The sequence below is a fragment of the Nyctibius grandis genome, chromosome 4 (assembly GCF_013368605.1).
Source record: "Nyctibius grandis isolate bNycGra1 chromosome 4, bNycGra1.pri, whole genome shotgun sequence".
Taxonomy (NCBI): Eukaryota; Metazoa; Chordata; class Aves; order Nyctibiiformes; family Nyctibiidae; genus Nyctibius; species Nyctibius grandis.
The window spans coordinates 22,307,058-22,331,419 of record NC_090661.1 but is presented as its reverse complement, the minus strand read 5'-3'; the positions used below and the strand labels follow the sequence as shown (position 1 = coordinate 22,331,419).

Sequence of the window (24,362 nt, the reverse complement as noted above, 5' to 3'; positions counted from 1 at the left end):
GCCTAAGCTTCCCGTAAACCATACAGATTTGGAAGCTGCTCTGAATAAAGGTATTTCATTTACACTTGGAATAAAAATTCCAGATAAGTTACTTGAATTGTCAATTAAAATAGGCTGGACATCAGTGGTCTGGGTACCTTACAGATCACTAAAAATAGTGTTTTTCAGCCATAGAAAACTCTCCATCTAAGGATATCTGTTTTACAAAGCTATGTAATGATACATTTCCTCATTTTACAGCTAATGAAAGTCACATACAGTTTGTTCACTTGGCAGGAGAAAAAGGATAGCTCTGAAATTCAGCCAGTTGTCCAGGAAAGGCTCCACAAAGCTTTAATTTTTAAATTTATTCATAATATAACTATTTCTTTATTGTGGTATTTTGGAGCCCTATCTGATGACCCAGCTATCTTTCTCCTCTAACTTTTAGCTTTCTCGCAGGTCCTAACGAAAAATGTAAGTATGTTTTGGATAAAAGCAGTGCTCGGAGTAGTGCATTAAGATCTGGCACACGCCTTTGCTCCGGAAGCAGCACCATGCCTGCGCCTGAGAGCTCAGCGCTCGGAGGGGGCCAGGCAGGTTAGCGATGGCACCAGCCCCCGATTTCCAGCTCCCAGGGAGTGTGGCGTGCAGCTAGAGACACTGAAAATCACTGGAAAACTGCACCCCCCCCCAGTTTATATCCCTCCAAATGCTGGCAGCAGAAGTGTTTGTTGGATTTAAGTACGTGTTAGTCGAGATTCTTGCCAAGGAAACTCACTGGTGCAAACAACCAAATTCCCCTTGTTTGTTTTTAAGGAAATGAAGCTGCCTTTGCATTCGCACTGTCCTGGTTTTTCACTTCCTTAAAATTGCCCATTGTCGCAAGCCACCGGGAAAGGTTAACCCCAGCGCTTGCCCTGAGGGAGGTAGGGCCCCTTGCTTTAGTTCCCGCAGGAGCCCCCTTGGGTCAGTTCAGACAGAAAATTATTTCTATTAAGAATTTGTTTTACACTGAGAAATGGCTTTTTTGCACACCTCAAGCCGTTCGCAAAAAAACCTCAACCAGCTTTCAATGCCTCATTTTTAATAGCACTCACAACGGAGCTGAGTGAATCCTGATGCTTTCATAAAAGCATCAGCAGCGGGGAGTGAAAACTGGTACGGCAGTAAAACTCCTTGCTGACGCAAAAACTGGTGACGTCTTTATTTATTTTTTATGAAAAGGATGACCGCTTCACTCAGATTTCCGCAGCTTTGGCGAGGCTGCCCGCTCCGGGGTATACAGAGATGGGCGCCGGCTCCTCACAGGGACAAAACAGTCCCGGCCCCGCACGGCGGAAGAGCTCTCGGGGCTGGAGCGCCGGGGCCGGCAGCCCCGTCCCTGCCCTGTCGCCCTTCCCCCTCCGCGACGACAGGGGGCGCTGCAGCGGACGTGGCGCCTCGGTGCGCCTCGGTTGGGCTGGGCGACCGCCGCCCCGGTGCCTCCCGAGGAGAAGGCGGAAGTGGCGGCCGGCGGGGAGCGGTCGGCGGTGAGTACGGGCGGGCGGGCCGCGGGGGGCGGCCGGGAGGGGCGCTGCCGGGCGGAGGCTGCGGCGGGGGTTGAGGCGGGCCTGGCTCGCCGGACTGTGGCAAGAGAGGGGCGGGCCGGGGCTCCGCCGGCGCGGGCCGCCGCAAGCGTGTGGCGCGGCGCCCGGCGCCAAGCGTTCTCCGCCCCGGGCCGGGGCTGCTGGCTCGGCAGCGGAGCGCGATCCTCGCTGCCGGGCGGAGCCGCCCTCCTGCCGAGCCCAGGCGGACCGCGGCGCGTAGCCCTGCGGCCTCTCCCTTGAGAGCAGAACTCGGCGTCTCGGCTCACGCCGGTGTCGGTCCGGGGACTTGCCGGTGAGGAGGGCCTGCGTTAGAGGAGGGCGATTACTTGGGCTGAGGCACGCCAGCCTGTCCTGCTCCGAAACGGAAACCGTGCCGCGGTCCGCACGGCGAGCTCAGCAGCTGTGAGCCCAGCTATGCCGGCCAGCGGCGGGGGCTCAGAGCTACGCTGGTTTACCTGGCGGGGGGGAACCTGGCTGGAATGACTTTCTCTTGCCTCTGAACTGTCTGGGGTGTGCCGTAGGACAGCTGTAGGAGCATTAGCAACGGGTGGCTTACGAGTTGCAGTCCGAATTGTTAGTTCCTGTGCAGCCTCGAGTATACCACCTTGAAAGTGGGCTCTGTTTTTCCAACGGTGAAATGGACATACTCAGTAAATTCTTCGGGAACATGTTACGGGCCTGTAAGGATAATTTGCAGGAGAGGTTACCATTTCTAAAACAGATAGCTCTATTTTATAGTAGAGACTGATAATGCTTAGTATTTATGGCAAATTTATTAATACAGTCATGACTTCAATAGTACTTTCCATCAATTCCATCTGTTTTGGATACATCACATGGAGTCTTTTCATACTTAAATGGAAATCTTAGCTGTGGGTGGGAGGAAAATGTTCAAATTATATCCCTTATACCCAGTAGTTAAAGGTAGCCAAAAGTATTTCTCCATGTTTGCCTCTGACAAGTTCTGCATGCTGCAGAGCTACCCTTGAGCTCTGCAGATTTTCTTGTATTTTAGATACCATTGACAGAATGATTAAGAAAGTATTGATTTGAAGCTTTCAGTGAGGGAGAGGTAAGGAAAGGAATAATGGGGGGAGGCAAAGTTACTGGGTGCATTAACAGCTTGTTTAACATCTCCAGTGTGTTTTACCCTGTGTTCACCGTGTTAACACTTGCAAGCAAACTGCTTTGTCTTTCTGTAGTATGAAAGAGCCATAAAACTAGTGCCACTAGTATCAGAAGGAAAAAAGGTCACAGAAGTATGCTAATAAAAGCACTTTGATTATTGTTGTGGCAGGTATCACTTTGGGCGTAATTCTTCTGTATGTTCCACATTACCTTCAGCTTTTCCCAGCAGCTAAAGATTTGTGGAGCTCAGTGATGCTCTGTTGAATGAGAAGTCAAGAGATAAATGGCTTTTTAAGTTTTGTAGTATTACATCAGTGCAATACTGCTTTCTGTTTTAAAAAAGTGCTATTATATTTGGAAAGATAATGCACACAGTAGATGCTGATGCTGATAGAACTTGAGAATGAAAAAATGTCTGAGGTGAACATGCTTTTTCTTCACATGTTGAACTTTCATGAGTTTAATGTGTCAAGAAGAATAACTTTAGTATCACAGTAGCACAAATTAGCTGAACAAATATAAAAAAGTTTTACATCCAGAATGTGAAAACTAAAGATGCAAGATTCTGGTAGACTGAAAAGGAGAAATGTTTCAGTTGTTTCAGAATGTGTGCTTAATTCACTCTTTCTTTTCCCAGGGTCTCAAATCGTTTTACTAATGCCAGATACAAGCTTAATGCTAGTTGAGGTAGATGATAATTAAATCTAGCCTGGAGACTGTGCCTTTTGCAAATGATGTTTGTTCATAGCCATACTTCTCCCTGCCTCTCTTTGAAGCACTTTCTGTCCTGATGTTTACTTTGTCCCCATTATAGCAGCATCTTAAATTCTCAGCACATCTACTGAGGGATATAGAAAGGCACAATACATATCTTGAAGTGTTCTCAGTGTGCAAAGGGAGAGCAGAGGCCAAAGAGAGCAGAGTCCCTGCCAAAGTAAAGAATTAAATAGCATTGTTCGTCTCACTAAGAACGCTTGCCTTGTAGTTGTTAATCTGAACAATTCTCAGTGAAATGTCTCTAGAAGTTAATAAATTGAAGAAAGGTTTGGGGGATTTTGGTTTCGGTTGGTTTTTGATTATGGAAAAACCGATGGAATATTTTTTTGTTAAATTCAGTATAGTGTACTTCCACTGCTCACTAAAATTGTTTGTTTTGACATATTTAAGTAGGATAAAATATGAATGTAAGTAGGAATATGCCACCATCTAGTTTCCTAAGTAACACTTAAGCATAAAAATACATATGTGATTAAAGCCTGACAGCATTCTCTGCAAGCAAAGAGAAATCACCTGGAAAGCTTCAGAAACCTCCAAAGGCCGCTCTGCTCCAGTGGGAGGAACTCTGATAGTGTCTAATGAGGTGTTGTTATTGTTGTTTGATTGTATTTGACTCAAACAAAATTTTTTATTTTAAGTCTTTAGGTTCACATGTTAAAATGATAAGTACAGTCGTTATCCAAAAGACTTGAAAGTCTTCACAGTTACTGGTATTAGAAAAGAAAGTTGATATCTCAACAGAATGTTTTGCAACATGCTTGCAGGCTTTTACGAGAAACCAGAATTTTTTTTTTGCAGTTACGAGTTCTGCCTGAATCTCCTATTGCTTTGGCTTGTGTAGCCATTTGATAGCTTTGAAATAAGTGTTTTATAGGTATTAATTAAAAGGAACTTGCGTAGTTTTTTATGTTCTGCCTGGATGAAGTGTAGTGATAGTTACAAACCTCATAATGCAAACACACAGTGCTTATCAGTTGTCAGTAGACCATTGATTAATATGCCTGGGAATAAGTGTTGCAAATATTGCTTCATAAACAAATTATCCAAAGTCACTCCACTGGTCTGTCAGTCTCATGACCCAGAAATCTATATGTACAAAACTGTTCTCAGTGAGGCAGAAGAAGAAAAGAGAAGATCTTGGCCAGTTTTTCTGTCCATGTGGCGTTGAAAGCATTTCCCCTGCTGGCTGTGTTCTGGCCAGGCTGCAAGCAGATTAATTATGTTTGTGAATGAGTATGTGGCTACTCATTGTGAATTCTCTAGGAAAGGGCATGTGGAAATTAATTGTATTCAATACTTACTGATTAATATTCAAAATTTTCTTTGTCATAGTAACTGATGCACCCTCTGTACAGTGTTCATTCACCTTTGCCAAATGCTCCAAGGTATCATTTCATATTTCAGTGTAAATAGGATACAATGCCTACTTTTATTTCCTCCCTATTACTCTAATTATAGCGTAATTTTCCAGGCAATCTGAAGATATCTTCTGGTCCCAGTACTATTTTTTTATTTAGAAAGGTTTCTGAGTTAATCCTGTGGCTCTTTGGAGCATGAAAATCTGTAAAAGTCCTCCCTAAACTCCGTTGTTCCATCGGACTTCACAAATCAGAGTACCGAGTTTTGTTGTGTGCATTAATTTAATATATGGGTGGGTTTTAATTCTGTTTTGAAATTGTTTTTGTCAATCATAAGGTACATTATTCTTGCAGGAGTTTGCTTTTCTGGTCTGACTGTGCTATCTCAGATCAACCTAATCACTTTGTAATGCAATAGTGTAAATAGCAACATAGCACAGGTTACTTACTGAAGAAAGGTTTCGTTATAGTTTATTCTTAAATTTAAAAGTATAGTATGAGGACTCCTTGTAGCCTTTAACTGTTCCTTTTCTAGGGCATGAAGGTTTGGTGCTTAGGGCATTCCAGATTTCTGCAGCACAAATAATGATCACACAAATTCTGTCCATTACCATTTGGCCTGGAAAGCACCTTCCTTTCTGTTGTCAAACAATACAGCTTGGAGAGAGAAATCAACCTTTGCTGGCCCAAGGACTTTGGGTACCTCGTGTGTGCAAGCTAAAAGCCATTATCTATTCTAGCTATAGAAAAGGGCATTTCAGGTGCATTACCAAATATAGTTTTAAGGCTTGCTCTGCCTGAGAAACTTCACACTAGCAAAAACAAGAATTACCATGTAATGATCCAGTTTAATTTCAGGTTGTTCCTCGATCTGAAGGCTGGATGTTGCCCAAACAAAAAAGGTCATAGAGCAGGCTACCCTAGTGTTTAATGCATTAAACTACCAACGTCAAAAAAATGGATAAATTCTAAAGGCTGTGGTGTAGACAAAGTATTATAAATTAATATTTGCATATTGTTGTATTTGACTTAATTTTGTTCAGCATGGAGGAAGAGTAACAACTATGATCAATAGGAAGAAAAACTGATGTGGTTTTGGGGGGATGTTTGTTAGGTTTTACTTCATTGGTAATCTATTTCATAATCAAAAAGAAAAGGTAGCAATTTGATATGAACTTTGGGATATATAGTGGTTTGAGTTTTAAAATCCATCCTCTTCTAGCCTGAAAATTTTTAAAATTCCCCAGGGGAGGAACATGAAAAACTGCTACAGTAGGCTCATAAATTGGTCTGCTCCACCTTCATCAGTGGAAAGACCTGTCATCAACATTCAGAGTATACTCTAATTGATTTTGCTCTAGCACTGCTCTGTTCAAGAAGATTGAATCTATGTTCCTACTCTTGGAGGGTGAAATAAATGCCACGAGAAAGAGAACTAATTTCTGCTACAGTAGTTACAACTTGTAGAGGAATTGTTTTAAACTGTGGTGGAGTAGTCAGGCCTCAGTTAATGGTCTGAGTAACAGCAGTGCAGATTTTGGTTTGAAAAATTGTGCCTTGCCCCACACCTATAAATATGTGTGGAGGAAGGAGGATTTTCCTCACAGATAAGATGAAATGGAGCAGAGTAGTAGGAGGAATCCTATCTTATATAAAACGTAAGCAAAATTAAAAATCTGGCTCTTAATCACCTGTTTTAAGTTGCCTCTGTGCCTGAATTTCCCTATTTAAAAAGAGGAGCCAATGATACTTGCATTTCTTTTTTTATGAACTCCTTGGTCATATGCAGACAAAAAGCTTCATGTGAGAGTGGAATATATCACTGAATAAGGGGATTTTTGTGTGAGACTGGTGTGTTGTCTGGTTGCAGTGACTTATTCTTTAAAATGACTCTGGTATAGGATTTTTGTTTCTGTAAAGTGAATGTACATACCTGCTGTGTCTGTAGAAACAATTTAAATGGGCAGAGAGAACACCACTTGCACATCACTTCAATCTACAAAGTCTTCAACTATTGAAATTATACTGAGTCAGATCCTGTTTTCTTCCTTAAAAGAACAAGATTTCAAATAGTAATTTTTTTCCTAGGAACAGCCCAAGGGAAGAGTTGTGCACTTCTTTGCAATTAATGTGATAGCTGAATTTGGGTAAAGCTATTATATTTTACTCCCTGCGACTTCCTGAATTCCTTTGTGACGTTGCTAAAGGGATACATGTTCCTCTTCCCTTTCTTAGTCTCACTAAATATACCCTTGTGGCTTACAATAATGTGAATTTTTCAGTCCTAGGCTGGCTTGTGGATTCTGATATTCTGCATACCAACATTCCCAGTCCATTGGCCCAACTTAGTCCTTGTGCTTTTTTGTGAAATATGGCCTGTGGACTAATCACCCTCTGCGGTGGCTGTTAAATAAAAGTTCTGTTAGTTTAACAATGGAAACTGGTTGGTTTTTTTCTCCAGAGAAGAGAGGCCTACTGATTGCAGTCTAAAAATTCTTTCTGTCACAGCATCTTTCTAAGCATTGATTGTTCTGCTTCCATTCTAAGTCATTGGGGGGAGCTGCTCAATTCCATGGGATTAAACCGATAGTTGTTGCACTATGCCTAAAGCAACTGCTAAGAATTTACTTGGTGTTTAGTTTGTGCTGCTCTTGTGTTTAGGAGCCTTGATTATAAAGCCAGTTGTGGTAGATAATATATAGGGATAATACATGGAGGCAGAGAACAGAAATAGAAGTAAACATCACTCCTTGGATGCAGTTCCAGGCACCTCAGCTATAGTTATTTCTGCATAAAGTGGGCATTGCTGACCAGTTCAGTACAACTCCAAACTGTGCTTTGAGACTCTGTACCTTAACACTATTCTGGAAATGTCAGGAATGCTACTCTTCAGATACTTCTCATACCTCTGCGTACCTCAACAAAATGGAAAGTCACATATTTACAAAACAGAATAAAAGTTCTGTTTTGATTCCAATTGTAACTGACCTGTTTAGTTTTGTCTGGTAGATCTCCCTTTTTTTTTTTCTTGGTCTGGATAACTGAAAAAAAACCAGCTCATACAGTGTTAGCATGGGCAGTATTGCTAACTGTTTATCATGTAGGTGGCCTAAAGCACATTTCTGTAATGTTGTATGTGTTCAAAATATATTTCCAGTAAATGCTAGTTGAGGCTTTGTGTGAGTAGTATTTCTGTTGATGTAATCTTCAGTTGTCATGTAATAAGTACCCAAATAAAACTACCTATATGTCCTTCTCCTGTCCATGAACATTTTGTTAAAACGACTTGTGATGTCCAAATTCTGATAAAGGCAGGGAAAAGTTCAGTTTTGTGAGCTTGTGGTCAAGGTAACCCTATTCATTCTGCATCCCTTGCTGCCCCCCAGAGTCTGCACTGGTGATGCAGATTAACAATTATTACAGTTCAGCTCTAGATTAATCCTTAGATTTTCATCCCTATTATGCTTTAAATGATTAATGGTATTACAGTGAATGCAGTAGGTGAACATTGCAAGAGACCTTTGCCTATACTGCTGTGCAAAAGAAGATCAAATCTGGGCTTAGTGGGCTTGTTCTGCATGCCTGTCTCTGTAACCCGCAGACCGATCATACTGCCTTGCACCTGGTGATAACTTATGCATGTCAAAGAAATGTCATTTATAGAAAACTAACCACAACAGGATTCTAAGAAGATGGTTGTAACGATTGAAAAATTGAGAGGAAAATTTCTTGGACTCTTAGAATTTATGTTTGTTGTTTAGACTTTTCTTTAAAGCTCCCTCATTCAATGTAGAAACATTGGCAATCTGTTTGGGGATACCAGCGTTTTTTTTATTTCATACCTATGAGTTCAGCTTGCGTTGTGAGCAGTTTTAAAAACAGGCTTTACTATGCCATTCACTGGTCTTCAGGGAAATGTGACTTATCTTCTGTTCTACAATCATGTCCCTTGTCCTCCCTGCCAGCTACACTGGAAGAGGGGAAAGGAGGACAAGAACTCTGTTTGAGTACTAGTAGTTTGTAGATAGCTTTTGAGCTGTGGAAATACTGGCTTTATCTCATGCATAGCTTCTTACTCAATTTAAAGTCCTATTGGCAGTTTTAAAATGTTATCAGCAGTGCTGTATATTTGAATTTCATTTGCAACACAGCATCTGCTTGGTTTGGGTACTTGGACTTGCATTTTATTTGTGGACATGCACCTAAACTGATTTGAAATCTATACTGTGAATCACTATATACAGAAAATGTTAAATAACATTTACTCACTGCAAGGAACATATGGAATTGAGCTATTGTCATCCAGTAAAATTTGGTTTTGTACAGCATTTTTCATGCAAATTATATTTGAATGCCGTAGAAGTAAATAATACTGAAGGGGTAAAAAAGGCATTTTCAGTAAACACAGCAAGGAGAAAGACTATTCCTCTTTTTACAGAAATTAAGTAGTCGGATGAAAGATTACAGAAAGGTGTGTGTGTTTGTGTTTGAACTGGGCTGACAGGATGCAGTGCTCTTTCCTATACATCACAAGATAAGTAAAAAAGATATATAACAGCAACTGGGACAAAACAAAACCAGTATTTTGAGTAGAACCAAATCTGCGCCACTGTTCCAGTGTTTCTGGTTAGAAATAACATTTGTTCTTGACTGGAAAGGAAGGTCTTGGAATATTTTAAATTAACACCTCTTTTTGTCATCTTGCAGGGTGTTTCTGTGTAGCATTTGATTAGCTACTATGAGCTTGCTATATAGTGATAACAGTTGTGGAGCCCGAGACATGGAAAGCGGCTGCTGTGCAGCCATGGCCAGTGCCTGCAGCGTTGGAGCAAAAGAAGACAGCGTAAGCGTTAGCAGTGGGACTGGAAACCCTCCAAGTTCTTTCACAGAGGAAACACAAGGATATGATGTGGAGTTTGATCCACCCTTGGAAAGTAAATATGAATGTCCAATCTGTTTGATGGCCCTTCGGGAAGCAGTGCAGACACCATGTGGACACCGTTTCTGCAAAGGTTGCATTGTCAAATCAATAAGGTAAAGGAAAATTTTTGAAAGTTGCTTTTAAGAAGAAGTACACTTAAGCAAAGCAGAGCAGTTCAAGGGCAATGTAAACTGAATAGAACTGCTTAAGGTGCTTTACCAGTGAGTGCTAACAGAACTCTGGGAATTTATAATTCATTAAAGATGCTTTCTAATAAACACCGTGTATGGCCAAAATGTCATGAGTTTGTAGGTTGCATGAACTTTAGATATTTTGCCATTTATACGAATTTACTCAGGTTATGAATCTAAAAATTTGATTGAGTAAACATTAAATAATTGTTTTTTAAAAGTAGCCAAATCCTCCAAATAAATTCGATTTTCAGCCCGGATTATAAAACCTGTCTTTTCCTTATGATTGTTTCTCTTGCTAACTACAGGCAACTACAGACAACGTGGTTTCTTGGCATAGATGCTTTCAGTTCTTCACTTGAAATCACCTGCTTCCTTGTTGAGCTGCAAGAGAGAATGTAATGAGGGAATAATCTGGAACAAAGTGTTGAGAGAGGAAACTAGACGGCATATGAGGGAGTGGGAATGAGATATGAAGGCAAGAACAGGCTGAGCTCATAAAAATGAATGACTGAAAGAGCAAGGAAGGGCAGAAAGTACACTGGTAGAGTGTACTTCCGTCAAACCTGGAATACAGTCATCAGTGTCCCACATGTGTCAGTGAATATTGGAACACATTTAGAGAAGTCTAGATGTTATGCTGTAGGGTTTTTCCTCAGCATAAGCCAGATTTTTTTTTGTCAATTCCTCACTTAGCTCAAATGTCACAGTACTTTGGTAGGAATCTAAATATTTAATTCTGTGTGACCCACATGTAGAATTGGTTAATTTCCAAGGTTACTTTGCGCATCTTTGTGTAAAGATCATCAAACTGTCTTCAAGGTACAACGTTGTTTTTCCCAGGCATTTATTTTTAGCTTGCAAAATGAACAGTGCTTTCTTGGTTGGTTTTCCATACCATTTATCCATAGTTCTCTTCCATTTCTTTTTCTCCATGGTCCATCATTTGTAGTTCACTAAGTGAATAGTATGCCAGCAATTATGTTCTCTGAATACAGTGTTTTGTGGGGTTTTTTGTGGGCTTCTGTGTAGCTTCTGTTACTGTTGTATCTGATGCTACTGTACTTCTTCATGGTATTTCTTTTAGATCAAGGGGGGAAATGTTGGAGCTAAGTACGAGAAGACAAACTTAATCAGGCCTTACCCAACTGCATCACTCAATGGTATTAGTGTCAGCTGGGTGCATGGAAGAAGGCAAAAAAATCCAAACCTGAACCTGTCAGCTTTGACTGTAATCCAGTTCCCTAGGCCCAAGCAGTTGGCTTCACTTTCTGGCCTTTGCTTTGCACATTCCAATCTAAATTCTTTCAAGACGTTAATGTGCGTAATTTCATGCATGCTTGTAAGCATTGAATTAGATGTTTGTACTAATAAAGGCCATTAAATTTTTGAATTCCTTGCTTGCTCTATTTGTTGGCAGTAGCAGGTTTTATACTCTTCTTTAACTTGGGTATTTCTGGAAGAAAGAAAAGAAGTCTTTAAACCTTCTCATGAGAGTATGATGTCTATAAATCCTGAAGGTAGATTAGTCATTACTTAAGTATACTGAGCTTTAGAAATGCCTGCTCGCCAGTCATTTCAAAGACAACAGAATTCCTAGGCTGAAAACTGGGGGGAAAATGACTAAACTTAAAATTACCAAAAAAGACTCATTTCCAGTCTTTCAGATCCTTAACAGCTAAGGTGATCTGATGAGCTGTGCAGTTACGGTCATTGGTTAGAATTTACCACAGGACTGAGTGAGGAACTGCAGTGAACCCATGCTCAGAACACAACAGAGAAACTTCCTTCTTAAACCCCAGCCATGGGAAATGGTTTCTCTTCCTTTTTAAATTAATGGAGCATTTGCTCTGCTCAAAGTTTTAGGTCTGCAAACAGTTTCAATGACCAGAAGCTTTTGCTTCTTTTACACCCTTTCCTTATTTTATTTCTATAGATAGTGTTAACTGTTTTAGTGAATATTAAACACGGGTGGCAAGCATTTTTCATCTTGGAGACTGTAGATCATTGCTGTGATATTTCAGATGTTTCATTGATAGTACATGCTTTCCCTCATTCCCCACTGAAATCTGTCTTGGGAGTGCAGTTTGAGTGAATGCTTGTGAAAGCAAAGCAGACAACTTGAAGTGCCAGACCCCTCTGAATCCCTGAAGGGCTCAATTGCATGCTTAATTGGGATCCATGGATCAAGGTATTGATTTGGAGTATGTAGTGTCTACAGTACAATATTGATTCATGTCGCTGAGAAGCTTCTACAGAACTAAAATGAAAATGGAGGGTGATTTTTATGTTCTCTTAAGTACTGTTTTTTTCATTAATTGATTGTCACAGCCTTTATTTGATCAGGAAAAAAATGCTTCTGTTTATTCCTCGTTTCCCCACTCTCTAGCTCAAGTGAACACAGAGACTGAGGATTTTAAATGATAAAGGATGGACAAATAGTTTTTGAGTAGTAGTTTTTTGTGACTTACACAAACAATTGTAGTTGTCCATGTTGAAGAAGTTGTGGCTACAACTAGAAAGATTTTTTAAAAAAGCTTTTAAAGACTGTAGTCTTAGATCTTACAATGTGAGGGACATGATTAGACCAGATGGATTTGATCACAGTAATTGCTTGCCTCCCAGCAAGTCTTGGAATCTTTTTCAATAAAGCTGTTTGAAGTGCTATGAGTCATGGTAGTGAAGAATCTTATCTACCTAAGTAACTACAAATAATAGTTTCCAAGTGTTACTGTCTACAAAGTACTTGATTAGAAATTTTAGAAGAACTAAGTTCAGATGCAGTAGCTAATTAAATTTCACTCTATTCTTTCTTCTGTGACTTAGGTCAAATCTAACTTAGGGCTTGTAGTAGAGCTCGCCAAATATCAGAACCTCTGTTTAGAAGAAAAGCAGAATTATGAGCTGACAACGGGCAGCAAGGAAAGCTTTGGGTGCTAGCAGTTCATCAAATAGCCAGCATGGCTGCAGTTAAAGTGTATGCCAACTGTTTCAGCTTCTAGGCTAAACTGCTCAGTTGCTAAAGTCATGGAGCAGGCTTTTTCTTCAAACAAAATTATTCTGGCTTTGCTTTTCATACCTATATTTTTGTGATTTCAAGGGAAATTATAGGAATATTCATTGTACTTTGTAGCAGATGCTTATTGTTTCACAGGTACTGTTGTGGGTGGCACAGGCCAATGAGATAAATAATTCCAGCATAGGAAAGCCTCCGCTGTAATGTAAATTACAACTGAGGTGCATAAAGTCAATTCTGTGATAGGAAATGTGTAGCAATATCTCTGCCTGTAGATGGATCTAAGCAGCCTTTTAAACACAATCCCAATACTTGTAAATGGTGTTTGAAGTCTGTTTAATATACTACAATAAGTTATTGTTCTTCCCTTACTATAATCATTGGAAAATTGCCATTCATTCTTATTTTACCCTTTGGCTGCTAGTTATTTAAAGTGGAGATCTGGTAATCATTATTTAAAATTAATCTGTTGTTGGCTGTTATTATACATGATTAGCTTTTCTGTGTAGAAATAAGGCTGCTGTCTTATCAGCAGGCCTACTGAACTATCATTATACTTCACTAAACAGGGTATTTATAACCAAGTTATACTGGTGAAAACTGATTTCCTGTAGGTTGCCTGAGAAGTGAAGGAACATTTCTGGGTTGTGACAAAGATCAGCACTCTGATTGTAGCTCAGGGAGCTATGAAACAAAACAGCACGCTAGGTATTTTCTTTTTTCCACTTGTTTAGGAGTGTGACTACCAGACTTGTGGCGAGCTAGCTCTTGCAAGCAAAACCTAGGAAAGGAAGTTCATTGTCTCTTTCTGAAGTCTCAACTTTACCCCCACTTCCTCTAGCAGCATTGCTGATGAAAGAGTTGCTGAGCAATTATTTCCTTTTCCAACAAAGAACACAAATTCCCTCCTGGTCTCCACAGCCCACTAGGTTCTACTTCCCCTCACGCTTGCAAGCAGTGACAATGATCTGGCCTTTGATCTTTGCACCACGAGTGCTCTCTGACATTTTTCTGCCCCATATATTTTTCCATTTTATTGCTGTTTCCATTAGCAGTTCAGCTCAGAAGCTTTGATCCCTCATGCCTCTTTAACTGTATTACTTAATTGTGACCAGATATGTTGACCTACTGCTTTCAGAAATGAGCTGATACTGGATATTTTTTTAAAGGGGAATTTGGTGGGGGTGATCCCTCTTTTACTCCATTTCTGATGATTCTTATGTTTACATGCAGGTAGACAGAACTTGACGAAATGGAACAGGCTGTTAGTTCTCTTGTGAAAGTTGCATGCACCCGTGTTCCACCACCAGAGTCCAAACTTTTGCCTGTTAGCACGGACTGTCCAGTCTGTTTGTTGTTAAAATGGCTTCAGATACAATACCCAGTTCCAAATCCAGTGCCATTTTCATAGTTATTAGTAATTTTTGTGTCCAGAGCATTTTCACCTTTCTTTGCTGTATAAATAAAAAAAAAATGAAGGATGACCAACTGATCAAATAGTTGTACAACAAAAAGAGGGAAATGGGCTACATGAAAAATAATGCCAAATAGATGACGTGAAACTGGAAAAAAAACACGTTTTTGATTTTCTCTTAGCTGTGATCACCTTGGCTGTTTATTAAGTGAGAAAGAAAGGAGAGAAGGTCCAAGAATCTTTAAAGGATTGTTTTGAAATAGTATGTGAAATATTCTTTGATGTTTGAGTTATGTGAAGTACTTAATAGAAATGGGACCATAAGTTCTTAGTTTATTTACATCCTCCTCAAGTTTATTTCCAGAGTATCTATCATGGCATTTGTACAAATAAAAACTGTTGAGTTAGAAAAGCGCTGTGATCCCAGTCATGTCACCTCAAGTGAAACTTGTGTATTGTCAATTTCTCTGATGTACGTTGCATACTTTCTGATAATTGCCACATAAATGCCATTGTTTTCAAAGACTTTCTTAATGTGTTATAATTTGGCCACTAATGTCTTGCTAGTGTAAAAATATTTAAAATGAAGGGCAAAGGAAACTTGGAATCTCTTTTTCCTTTCTTTTCTGCATTGTAGAGATGCAGGTCACAAATGTCCAGTAGACAATGAAATTCTGCTCGAAAATCAACTTTTTCCTGACAACTTCGCTAAACGAGAAATCCTTTCATTAATGGTTAAGTGTCCCAACAAGGGCTGCAGTATGAAGATGGAGCTGAGGCATTTAGAGGTGAGAATTAGTTTTGAAAATATGGAACCATGTTTTCATGGACAAGTAAAAATTCAAAATAACTTAATATAGATGGTCGTGCCTCATACCTGTTTATGCTGATTAAATGCATTGTTCATTCAAGACTATAGCTACATGTATTTGGTTTTTGATAAGTGTTTAATTGTAATTAGGTGATTCTCAAGTGAACATCATAGTGCATGAAAATTGTACTAATGCAGCTTTCTCTTCAGGATCATTCTTGTTTGTCTTTTGATCAGCCGTATCTGTACTTCACACAAGTTCCCTACAGTCAGTTTAATATTCCCTCAAAGCAGCTAGATATATTAGTCGAAATAATTGTTTTGGTAAATAAAAAGGATAAACATAAATTTGAATTTTTATCTGAGAGCATTCTTAAAGCTCTGAATACGTGAAGTCCTGATCTTTGTAATGGAACAATAACAGGCTGTTTGTAAAGTCAGCATAAGTGTATAAGGATTTACTTGCAGGAAGGAAAGATTGCAATTTGTTCCTCTTGTACTGTGCTTTATCTTGAAAACAGATGAGGCGATAGTAGCTGTTTGTAGTATCAAATCTCTCTTCTGTCCTTGTTCAGGACCACCAGTTGCAGTGTGATTTTTCCACTGTGGAATGCCCGCAGTGCCAAGGAGCCTTCCAGAAGAACCATCTGAAAGAGCACATGACACAGGAGTGTCCAAGGCGTCAAGTCTGTTGTCCAAACTGTGCCACATCTATGGCCTATGAAGATAAAGAGGTACTTAGCAGGAATCTCAGTTTTTCAACCTTCATTCACATGGGTTTGCTTGTAAATGCAACATCAGTTCAAAGAAAAAAAGGTTTTGGTCTAGAAGAGCTCTTTGTCCTGCACAGGTGAGAAGCTGCAAACTCAGGACATTAGTCTAGAACAGGAGAAAGCTGGGGAGAAGATTGTGCTTAAATACAAACTTCTTGGGAACCCTGTGGTGTGAAGAGATTCGTGTAAGAACACATGATTTTTGACCTTGCCATCAGAGAGGCTACCATCTGCTGCCAAAGTAACACACAAAGCAATATCCCACATTTACAGTTTTTATGTCTGGCAGAAAGGATGTGTCAGGAGATGCATTTTTTGGGGGATATGTGCTAACACACAAGACCATGATCACTTCTGAATTCTTCTCCTGGCTCTGCAGTTTTCACTTGGGTGATACTGAGGATAGTCCTTTCCTTTTTGAGCTCCATTTCTTTATCTGTATATGGATGTGTTTTATCTCAAGGGCTGTTAATTCTATGATACCGTATTGTGAATTGTCAAACAAAAATACCTCATATAGTCCAACAATACAAAAAAAAACCTTTAATATAGTTCCACTACAACTGAACATGAATTTCAGAAATAAATTCATACTATTTGGAGCATAAGACCTTTAGGAAATAAAATATCTGCAACTTTATGAATCTTTTGTACGAGTCCAGGAAAAAACAGTAATTATAGAAAACGTACTATTCAGGGTAAGGGTGTTATCTTTGTTTCACAGTTGCATACAGCTAAACGCAAAATTTGAAATGTAAATAAAAATTTAACGTCTTATTAGAGGTGATAAGCATTCTTTTAAGTTGTGTAACTTAATGGATCCTTTCTTTCCTCTCTTTTTCTGTGATAACTAAGCTTCATGACCAAACCTGCCCACTCGCCAATGTATTTTGTGAATATTGCAACACAGTGCTCATCAGAGAGCAGGTAAATGACTACCTTTCTCTGTGTTTAATCTGGGTCAGATGTTTTGTATTTATATTGCTTCTTTAATCTGAAATTAAACTCAAAGAAACAGTTTGCTAGCTAATAAATCTCTCTCTGTCTGTCCCTGAAAATATTGCATCCAGTGCAGGTGTAATACTCTTTTTAAGTGCTGCTCCAGCTTGCAATTCCAGTCTGGTAAACCTCTGTGGGATTTTTGTCTGCCAATCACATTGTTTAGCTATACTGCTTCTTGGCAGGGACCATGTTGCATGTTTTTCATCTTGAATGGAGGTTAAAGAATACCAAGCAGCTACCAGTGGTTATGGCTGACATCAGAAGACAAGCCTTTGATTTGGGCAGAGAGGGAGAGTATTTGTAATTGGAAAGCCACTGTTGGAAAGTAGCTATAAATAATTCACTATCAAACTTAGATGCTGGCTGGAATTCTGCTTGTCCATTACTATTGTAATAGCTGTTATTATTTTTCCTATTCAATAATAACTTAATTGACAGGAAAATTATAAATATTATTTAATTTGCAGCCTATCCCTGTTTGAGTGGGATGGCAACTATGTTAATGACCTGGGTTAAAATAATGAATGATCTTGTCAAATTGGAGAAATACTCTGAAAAACAGGATTGAGTTCAGTAATGACAAAGGCAAAAATCTGTCGTTAGGTAGAATAGTGAACTGCAAAAGTACGGAACAGAGAATGCGAAACTAGGTAATGGTTTAGAATTAAGGGCTGACCTATATTAAGCTTGTGTTGTACTTTGTCATGATATTTAAACAAGGCAAATGTTCTGGGTTATATAAACAGGTATTTTGCCTGTGAAACTCAGTATTATCCTTTGTTCTGTTCAGGGCTCATAAGGCCTCAGCTGACGCTGTCCAGCTTTTGGAGTGGGGATGGACAGGGAGGATGCAGAGCAGTGAGATAATTGGGTGTGGAAAACACGGACCATAAGAAAAATTGAAGTAACTTGAGCTTTTTGAGGAAGAGGTTAATGAAGACAGACACAAGTATATGCAAGTAGTGCTTTAGAAGGGAAGGAAGTGGACTGTGATCTAGCTTGAGGGTAGGCTAGCAACAAGAGGCATTTGTTCTAGCAAGAAAATCTGAATGCTTTCTGATGCCTAATGTAAGAACAAAGTCAATGAATTATTAAAGTACATACAAGGAGGATGTAGAATTTTTATTATGAGCTAACACTTTTGTTCAAAACTTCCATACTTATTTGAGAAATTATATAGGAAATCTGACTTCAGGTACCTATTACAGAATCACAGAATCAATCAGGTTGGAAGAGACCTCTGGGATCATTGAGTCCAACATTTGACCTAACACCACTGTGTCAACTAGACCATGGCACTAAGTGCCACATCCAGTCTTCTCTTAAACACCTCCAGGGATGGTGACTCCACCACCTCCCTGGGTAGCCCATTCGAATGCCTAATAACCCTTTCAGTGAAGAAATTTTTCCTAATGTCTAACCTGAACCTGCCCTGGCGCAGCTTGAGGCTATGCCCTCTAGTCCTGTTGCTAAGTGCCTGGGAGAATAGGCCAACTCCCACCTCACTACAACCTCCTTTCAGGTAGTTGTAGAGAGCGATAAGGTCTCCCCTCAGTCTCCTTTTCTCCAGGCTAAACAATCCCAGTTCCTCCAGCCGCTCCTCATAGGACATACCCTCCAGACACTTCACCAGCTTTGTTGCCCTCCTCTGGACTGGCTCCAGCACCTCAATGTCTTTCTTGAAGTGAGGGGCCCAGAACTGGACACAGTAGTCGAGGTGTGGCCTCACCAGTGCCGAGTACAGGGGGACAATTACTACCCTAGTCCTGTTGGCTACACTATTCCTGATACACGCCAGGATGCTGTTAGCCCTCTTGGCCACCCGGGCACACTGCTGGCTCATGTTCAGCTGGCTTTCCACCAATACCCACCAGGCCGCTTTCCAACCACTCTTCCTCCAGCCTGTGGCGCTGCATGGGGTTGTTGTGGCCAAAGTGTAGGACCTAGCACTTGGCCTTGTTGAACTTCATGCCATTGGTCTCAGCCCATCTATCTAACCTGTCCAGATCCCTCTGCAGAGCCTTCCTACCCTCAGGCAGATCAACACTCCCACTCAACTTAGTGTCATCCGCGAATTTACTGAGTGTGTGCTCAATCCACTCATCCAGATCATTGATAAAGATATTAAACAGGACTGAGCCCTGGGGGACACCACTAGTGACCAGATGCCAACTGGATGCAGTACCATTCACGACCACTCTCTGGGCTTGGCCATCCAGCCAGTCCTTTACCCAGCGAAGAGTGCACCTGTCCAAGCCGTGGGCTGCCAGATTATCTGGGAGAATGCCATGGGAGACAGTATCAAAGGCTTTGCTGAAGTCCCAGTATACTACATCCACAGCCTTTCCCTCATGCACTAGGCGGGTCACCTGGTCATAAAAAGAGATCAGGTTGGTTAGGCAGGACCTGCCTTTCCTAAACCCATGCTGACTAGGCCTGATCCCTTGGTTGTCCTGTATGTGCTGTGTAATTGCACTCAGGATGATATTGAGAGTTCATTCAGCCCTGTTCTTTTAGGGTGTTTATAAAAGAATACTCTTGATGGAAAAATTAATTTCAAATCTGATTTCTTTTAGATGCCTAATCATTATGACAATGATTGTCCTACTGCCCCAGTGCCATGTTTTTACAGTGCGTTTGGGTGTCCTGAAAAGGTAAGCCTTTCATCAGAATCATGAATTGCAGACCTTTTGCATGGTTTTTGGTTTTGGTTTTGGTTTTTTTGGAACCCCAACTCCTCAGTGATTTGTGGGTTTTTCATTTTGAGGTATCTTAATTCTAAAACACTACATATTGATACAGTGCCTTTCAAAAGTCCTTTTCAAATTTAAAAAACTCAGTGAATGGTTTGCTTGATGAACTTGCTTTTATTAATCCATGAGTGTTTTCTCAGCTTTCATGTCAATAAAGTAGCTTCTAGCATTTCTTCCAAAGTTGTGACCAAATACAGTTATGGCTCTTAGAGTTCAGTCAAGAAAACCTGACAGTGCTTTATATTTGATTAAATTCTAAAATTATTTAATCTGGATACTCTTATTTCTAGTTGTTTAATACCTCGTTGTAAAAATGGATCTTTTCCCTTCACCATTTCTGCTTCAGTTTTCATATACCTTTATATTTGGTACTATGGAGCATTTTAGCAAATAAATGACGGGAATACAATGCTGATTCAGAACACAGAAGAAATACTAAATGTATGTTTTATCACTAACACTTTTTCACTATGTCACTATTTTGACTTGAACAATATTTGTCCACTGGCATTTGAACTTATTTTTCATTTGTCATAACAGTGATCTTAAATTTGGAGCCCCCATTAGTGAAGTGCTATTGTGTCACATCACCTCTCCTTGATTCACATTCCAGTTTTTCTCACATAACAGAAGCAACTAGTTGTTTGATTTTCTTCAGAGCCACATTTAAGATGTGATTGCAGGTAATGTTTGATATGTTCCTAATGCCACATTTCTTAAATTCTAGATGCAGAGGAATGAACTGGCACGACATATGCAGGAGTTCACTCAGGTTCACATGAGAATGATGGCTCAGAGTTTTCAAAATATCAGTGTTACTGCTACAAATCCTGTACCCTTCATCAATGGCCTACCCTTTGAGCCTGCCCTCTTCTCACACGTGTCACATGCCGCATATGATTGTAATCCAGAAGTTGAAAACTTCAAAGAAACTATTCAGCAGTTGGAAGGTCGTCTGGTAAGACAAGATCACCAAATCAGAGAACTCATTGCTAAAATGGAGACTCAGAACACTCACATGGCAGAACTCAAACGTACTATCCGAAATCTGGAGGGAAAGATTACTGAAATGGAAGCACAGCAATGTAACGGTATTTATATCTGGAAGATTGAGAACTTCAGTGGACTTCAGAAAGCCCAGGAAGAAGAGAGACCTGTTGTGATGCACAGTCCTGGCTTCTATACTGGAAAGCCTGGCTACAAGCTGTGTTTGCGCCTGCATATCCAATTACCAAATGCTCAGCGTTGTGCTAATTTTATATCTCTGTTTGTCCACACTATGCAAGGAGAATATGACAGCCATCTGCCTTGGCCTTTCCAAGGCACTATACGACTTTCTATTTTGGATCAATCAGAAGGCCCTGAAAGGCAGAATCATGAAGAAGTAATGGAAGCCAAGCCAGAGTTACTAGCCTTCCAGAGACCAACAATTCACCGCAATCCAAAAGGTTTTGGTTATGTGACTTTCATGCACCTTCAAACCTTGAAACAAAGAACCTTCATAAAGGATGATACCCTTCTGGTGCGCTGTGAAGTTCTAACACGTCTAGATTTAAACAGTGTCCGCAGAGAAGGATTTCAAGCTCGCAGTGCTGATGGAGCTATGTAGCCTGTAAGTCTTAACCAGAGGAATAGAGCCACTAGCCGTGTTCTTCCACCACAGATTACAAGTGTGCTTCATAATCCGTATACACTGCATTTGTAAAAGATAATAGTTGCCAACATAGTTGATCTTCACCTGAATAGAACCTTGTTGTTGCTGGTATACTTGTTTTTCTGTATGAGGTCACATGTTCAAATATTTGGTATTGTTCTCTATTAAAGTAATAAGCTACTTCTGTAGCAAGCTAACTAAATGAACTGTTGTTGATCAAGACTTAACTGCCTACAGGAAAATCCTGTTGAAGTACCTGTACATCTCAGTTTGGTAAAACTTAAGTCATATTAGAAAAGACCTGTAAATCTTTACGCCTCAGTGCCTTGGAGTAGATACTGTAGCAGGGAAATAGCTAAATTAATAAAGATGAGGGAGGTTTTGTTTGTTTGTTTTTCATACAGCTCGGGAAAGTTGAGACAGCTTCTATATTGACTTATCTAGAATTTTGAATTGGCTGTGCTTCTCTTGAAATCTGAAATCAAGTTAAGACTTTGCACATCACCTAGAGATGAGGTATGCTTTGACCCCTCCCCCCTGCAGAGTTAGCTTAGGAAGTTGCATGGCGATGTAGAGTTGATACTAGTATTTCTGAAAGATGTGTGGTAGTGTTGTGGAAAAGGCTAAATGACTCTGAACTGGGTTCACTGAAGAAATATTTGTAATGAGGTCTGAAAGTGCCCCCCTAATTCTCTTTATTTTAATACATCTTTTTGTGTGTGCTCTGGGCCCAGAATGTCGATCACCAACACCAGAGAGATCAAAATGTAGCATTTGAATGATACACCTTTGTGCTGGTGGGATCTCCTCCTAGTGCTGGACATTTTTCAGGGTGTGAGTGGATACACAAGCAAAGGTATGTACTAACTAGATAGGGCGATGCAGAATTTGTTTTACTGTTGTTGAAACCTGAATTTGTACCAAAGCTGAACTTGTGACCTGCATCGATCTCTTGGTGTTCTGGGTGACGTATGACCTATATCGTCTCCTATGAATTCTCAGTGGATAGCTGGCCTTATCAACATCCAGCGGTTATGGATATTTCCTGTCCCACTGGACAACAGGAGCTGGGCCACCCTCAATACTTTGGAGGGGAAGAAAAGCCTATTAATTAGACAGCATGAGGAAAAACTGCAATCCTATTTGCTCTTAGTAAAAAGAATCTGGCTTCCATAGGGGCTCATTTACCAAACACTAGATTCACTATGTCAAGAATTCATGAGCTTCCTAATGTTGTGCGTATTATTGTTTTCTGTACTGATTGTTTGTATCCCATATAAATGTTAGTTTTGACCAGTCAAAGCTGAGTAGTTCAAGTTCACTGGTGCTAAAAATTTTAACTTACCATGGTGCTGATAAAGTTCTGAATCTTGTCTTTAAAAACAAGGATGAGAAAAGTTTTGTTCACCCCATAACTTAAGTACACAGTCTGATACTGAAGAAAGGTCTAAGCCATGCATAAGCATATGTATATTATTTCTCCAAACTAGTGAAACAACTTAAAGACTTGAGACACTGCAACTTAAAAGATACTGAAGAGTATTCCCACTCTTTGGCCTCATCAAAGCAATCCTGTGGGGATCATCAGTGGGGAAAGTGCATATGCTTAATATATACAAGGCTAATGAAAGACTGCTAGTATATTGATTTGGGAGGATACTCTGCCTACCTGGGTGAGATTAAAAGTACCAGGACCCCAACCTACCACTTTGTTCGTCATAGCCAGGTGAATAAAATTTATTTTGCAGATAGAGCCTATTTGTTGAAGAAGGATTGTGTTCAATGGAGTATTGTCACTACTGAAACCTGAACTTCCTGGCTAACGGTAAATGCAGTCAGTCATTAACTTATTTAGTGTATTGTCTGTGTTTGGAGGACAGGTGAGCATATATTACTCAAAATAGGAAAAGATCCATGTTTAAAAACTGTCTTTTTAAACCTCTTAAGTAGTTTTTATACTGAATAGCCTCATCCTATTAGCTGAATTCTTTCAGAGTGTCTTCAGTTAGAGCATTCCTAGTAGTTAAACCATTCTTAACCAAGAGCTTTTAATGTACATGACGGTGCCCAGACCCACTATATACAGAAGGCACTGTACACTTGTTCTCCAATCATTTTCAAGCTATGTTAGTTATCCATGTTTTTCCAAGATGGTCAAAGACTACCATTCTCCTCCCTTTTTTTTTGGGGGGGGGGGGGGGGGGGGGGGGGAGGAAGGGAGAAGAAAGATGTAATTTGAGAGTTTCTTCCTGCTACAATTCCATTCTCAACCCTAGTGATATTAAAAAATGTCCTTAGTCTGTGTTCTAATAGTTTATACTCAAGACCCACTAAGTGCATTAATACTTTCTTTCCTTTTCAAGCTTTGCATTATGAACTGAATTTTTGCTTTGAGCCTTATCTGCTAGATCCGATACACTTCTGCCTTGGGAGGAAATTCAGTTTGGTGGAGTTTAAGTGATTCAGGTTAACGTTGTACATTAGCACAAACCAATAGGGAATAGAAAGCTACTGCATGTATAATACTGTATTGGCCACAGTAATACGAATGCTTTATTCACTGCTGCTATTCTACTGATTTTGTATTTTAATATAACCAAGCAGAACTCTCAGTGATGCCAAATTACTGTAATGCCAGAATTTTACATGAGAGAATTTCAGAGCTAATTTGCAAAGTATCACTTAAATCTTTCTATTCTGAAAAATTATGTTAATGAAATTTTTATACATCTACTTGTTCCATTTTCCTCTTTCTTCACCCGCCTTCCAAGCTACTCTTTATTTTAACTGCAGTTCCAATGCTTTCTCTTACAAATAAGAACATTATCTTCAGCTAATGGAAGAACTTAGGAGTCTACATTGTTACTATCTCAATGTATAGTCTTCATGACTATTATATTTTATTCAAACTTTTCTAAGGTTAGCACAAAGAGATTCAGTTTCTAGTTGAAAATACATTTTCAATGAGACAGCCTCTTTTCCCCTTCCTCCAAATC

At 39.9% G+C, this 24,362-nt stretch overlaps 1 protein-coding gene across 3 annotated transcripts; it reads left to right on the top strand.

Moving 5' to 3' along the window:
* The first annotated feature begins 1,458 nt into the window (after positions 1-1,458).
* Positions 1,459-23,537, top strand: TRAF6 (TNF receptor associated factor 6). 3 transcript variants are annotated; one of them, XM_068398525.1, is made up of 8 exons: positions 1,459-1,511; positions 9,539-9,865; positions 15,011-15,161; positions 15,760-15,918; positions 16,813-16,884; positions 19,536-19,613; positions 20,440-21,324; positions 22,101-23,537. In XM_068398525.1, the coding sequence occupies exons 2-7, from the start codon at positions 9,570-9,572 to the stop codon at positions 21,319-21,321; spliced, it is 1,638 nt and encodes a 545-aa protein (XP_068254626.1). In that variant the 5' UTR covers positions 1,459-1,511; positions 9,539-9,569; the 3' UTR covers positions 21,322-21,324; positions 22,101-23,537. The 3 variants fall into 3 exon arrangements, with proteins under 3 accessions (XP_068254626.1, XP_068254624.1, XP_068254625.1); XM_068398523.1 differs by having other exon boundaries at positions 20,440-23,537; XM_068398524.1 differs by lacking the exon at positions 1,459-1,511 and adding an exon at positions 2,563-2,640 and having other exon boundaries at positions 20,440-23,537.
* Positions 23,538-24,362: the final 825 nt, after the last annotated feature.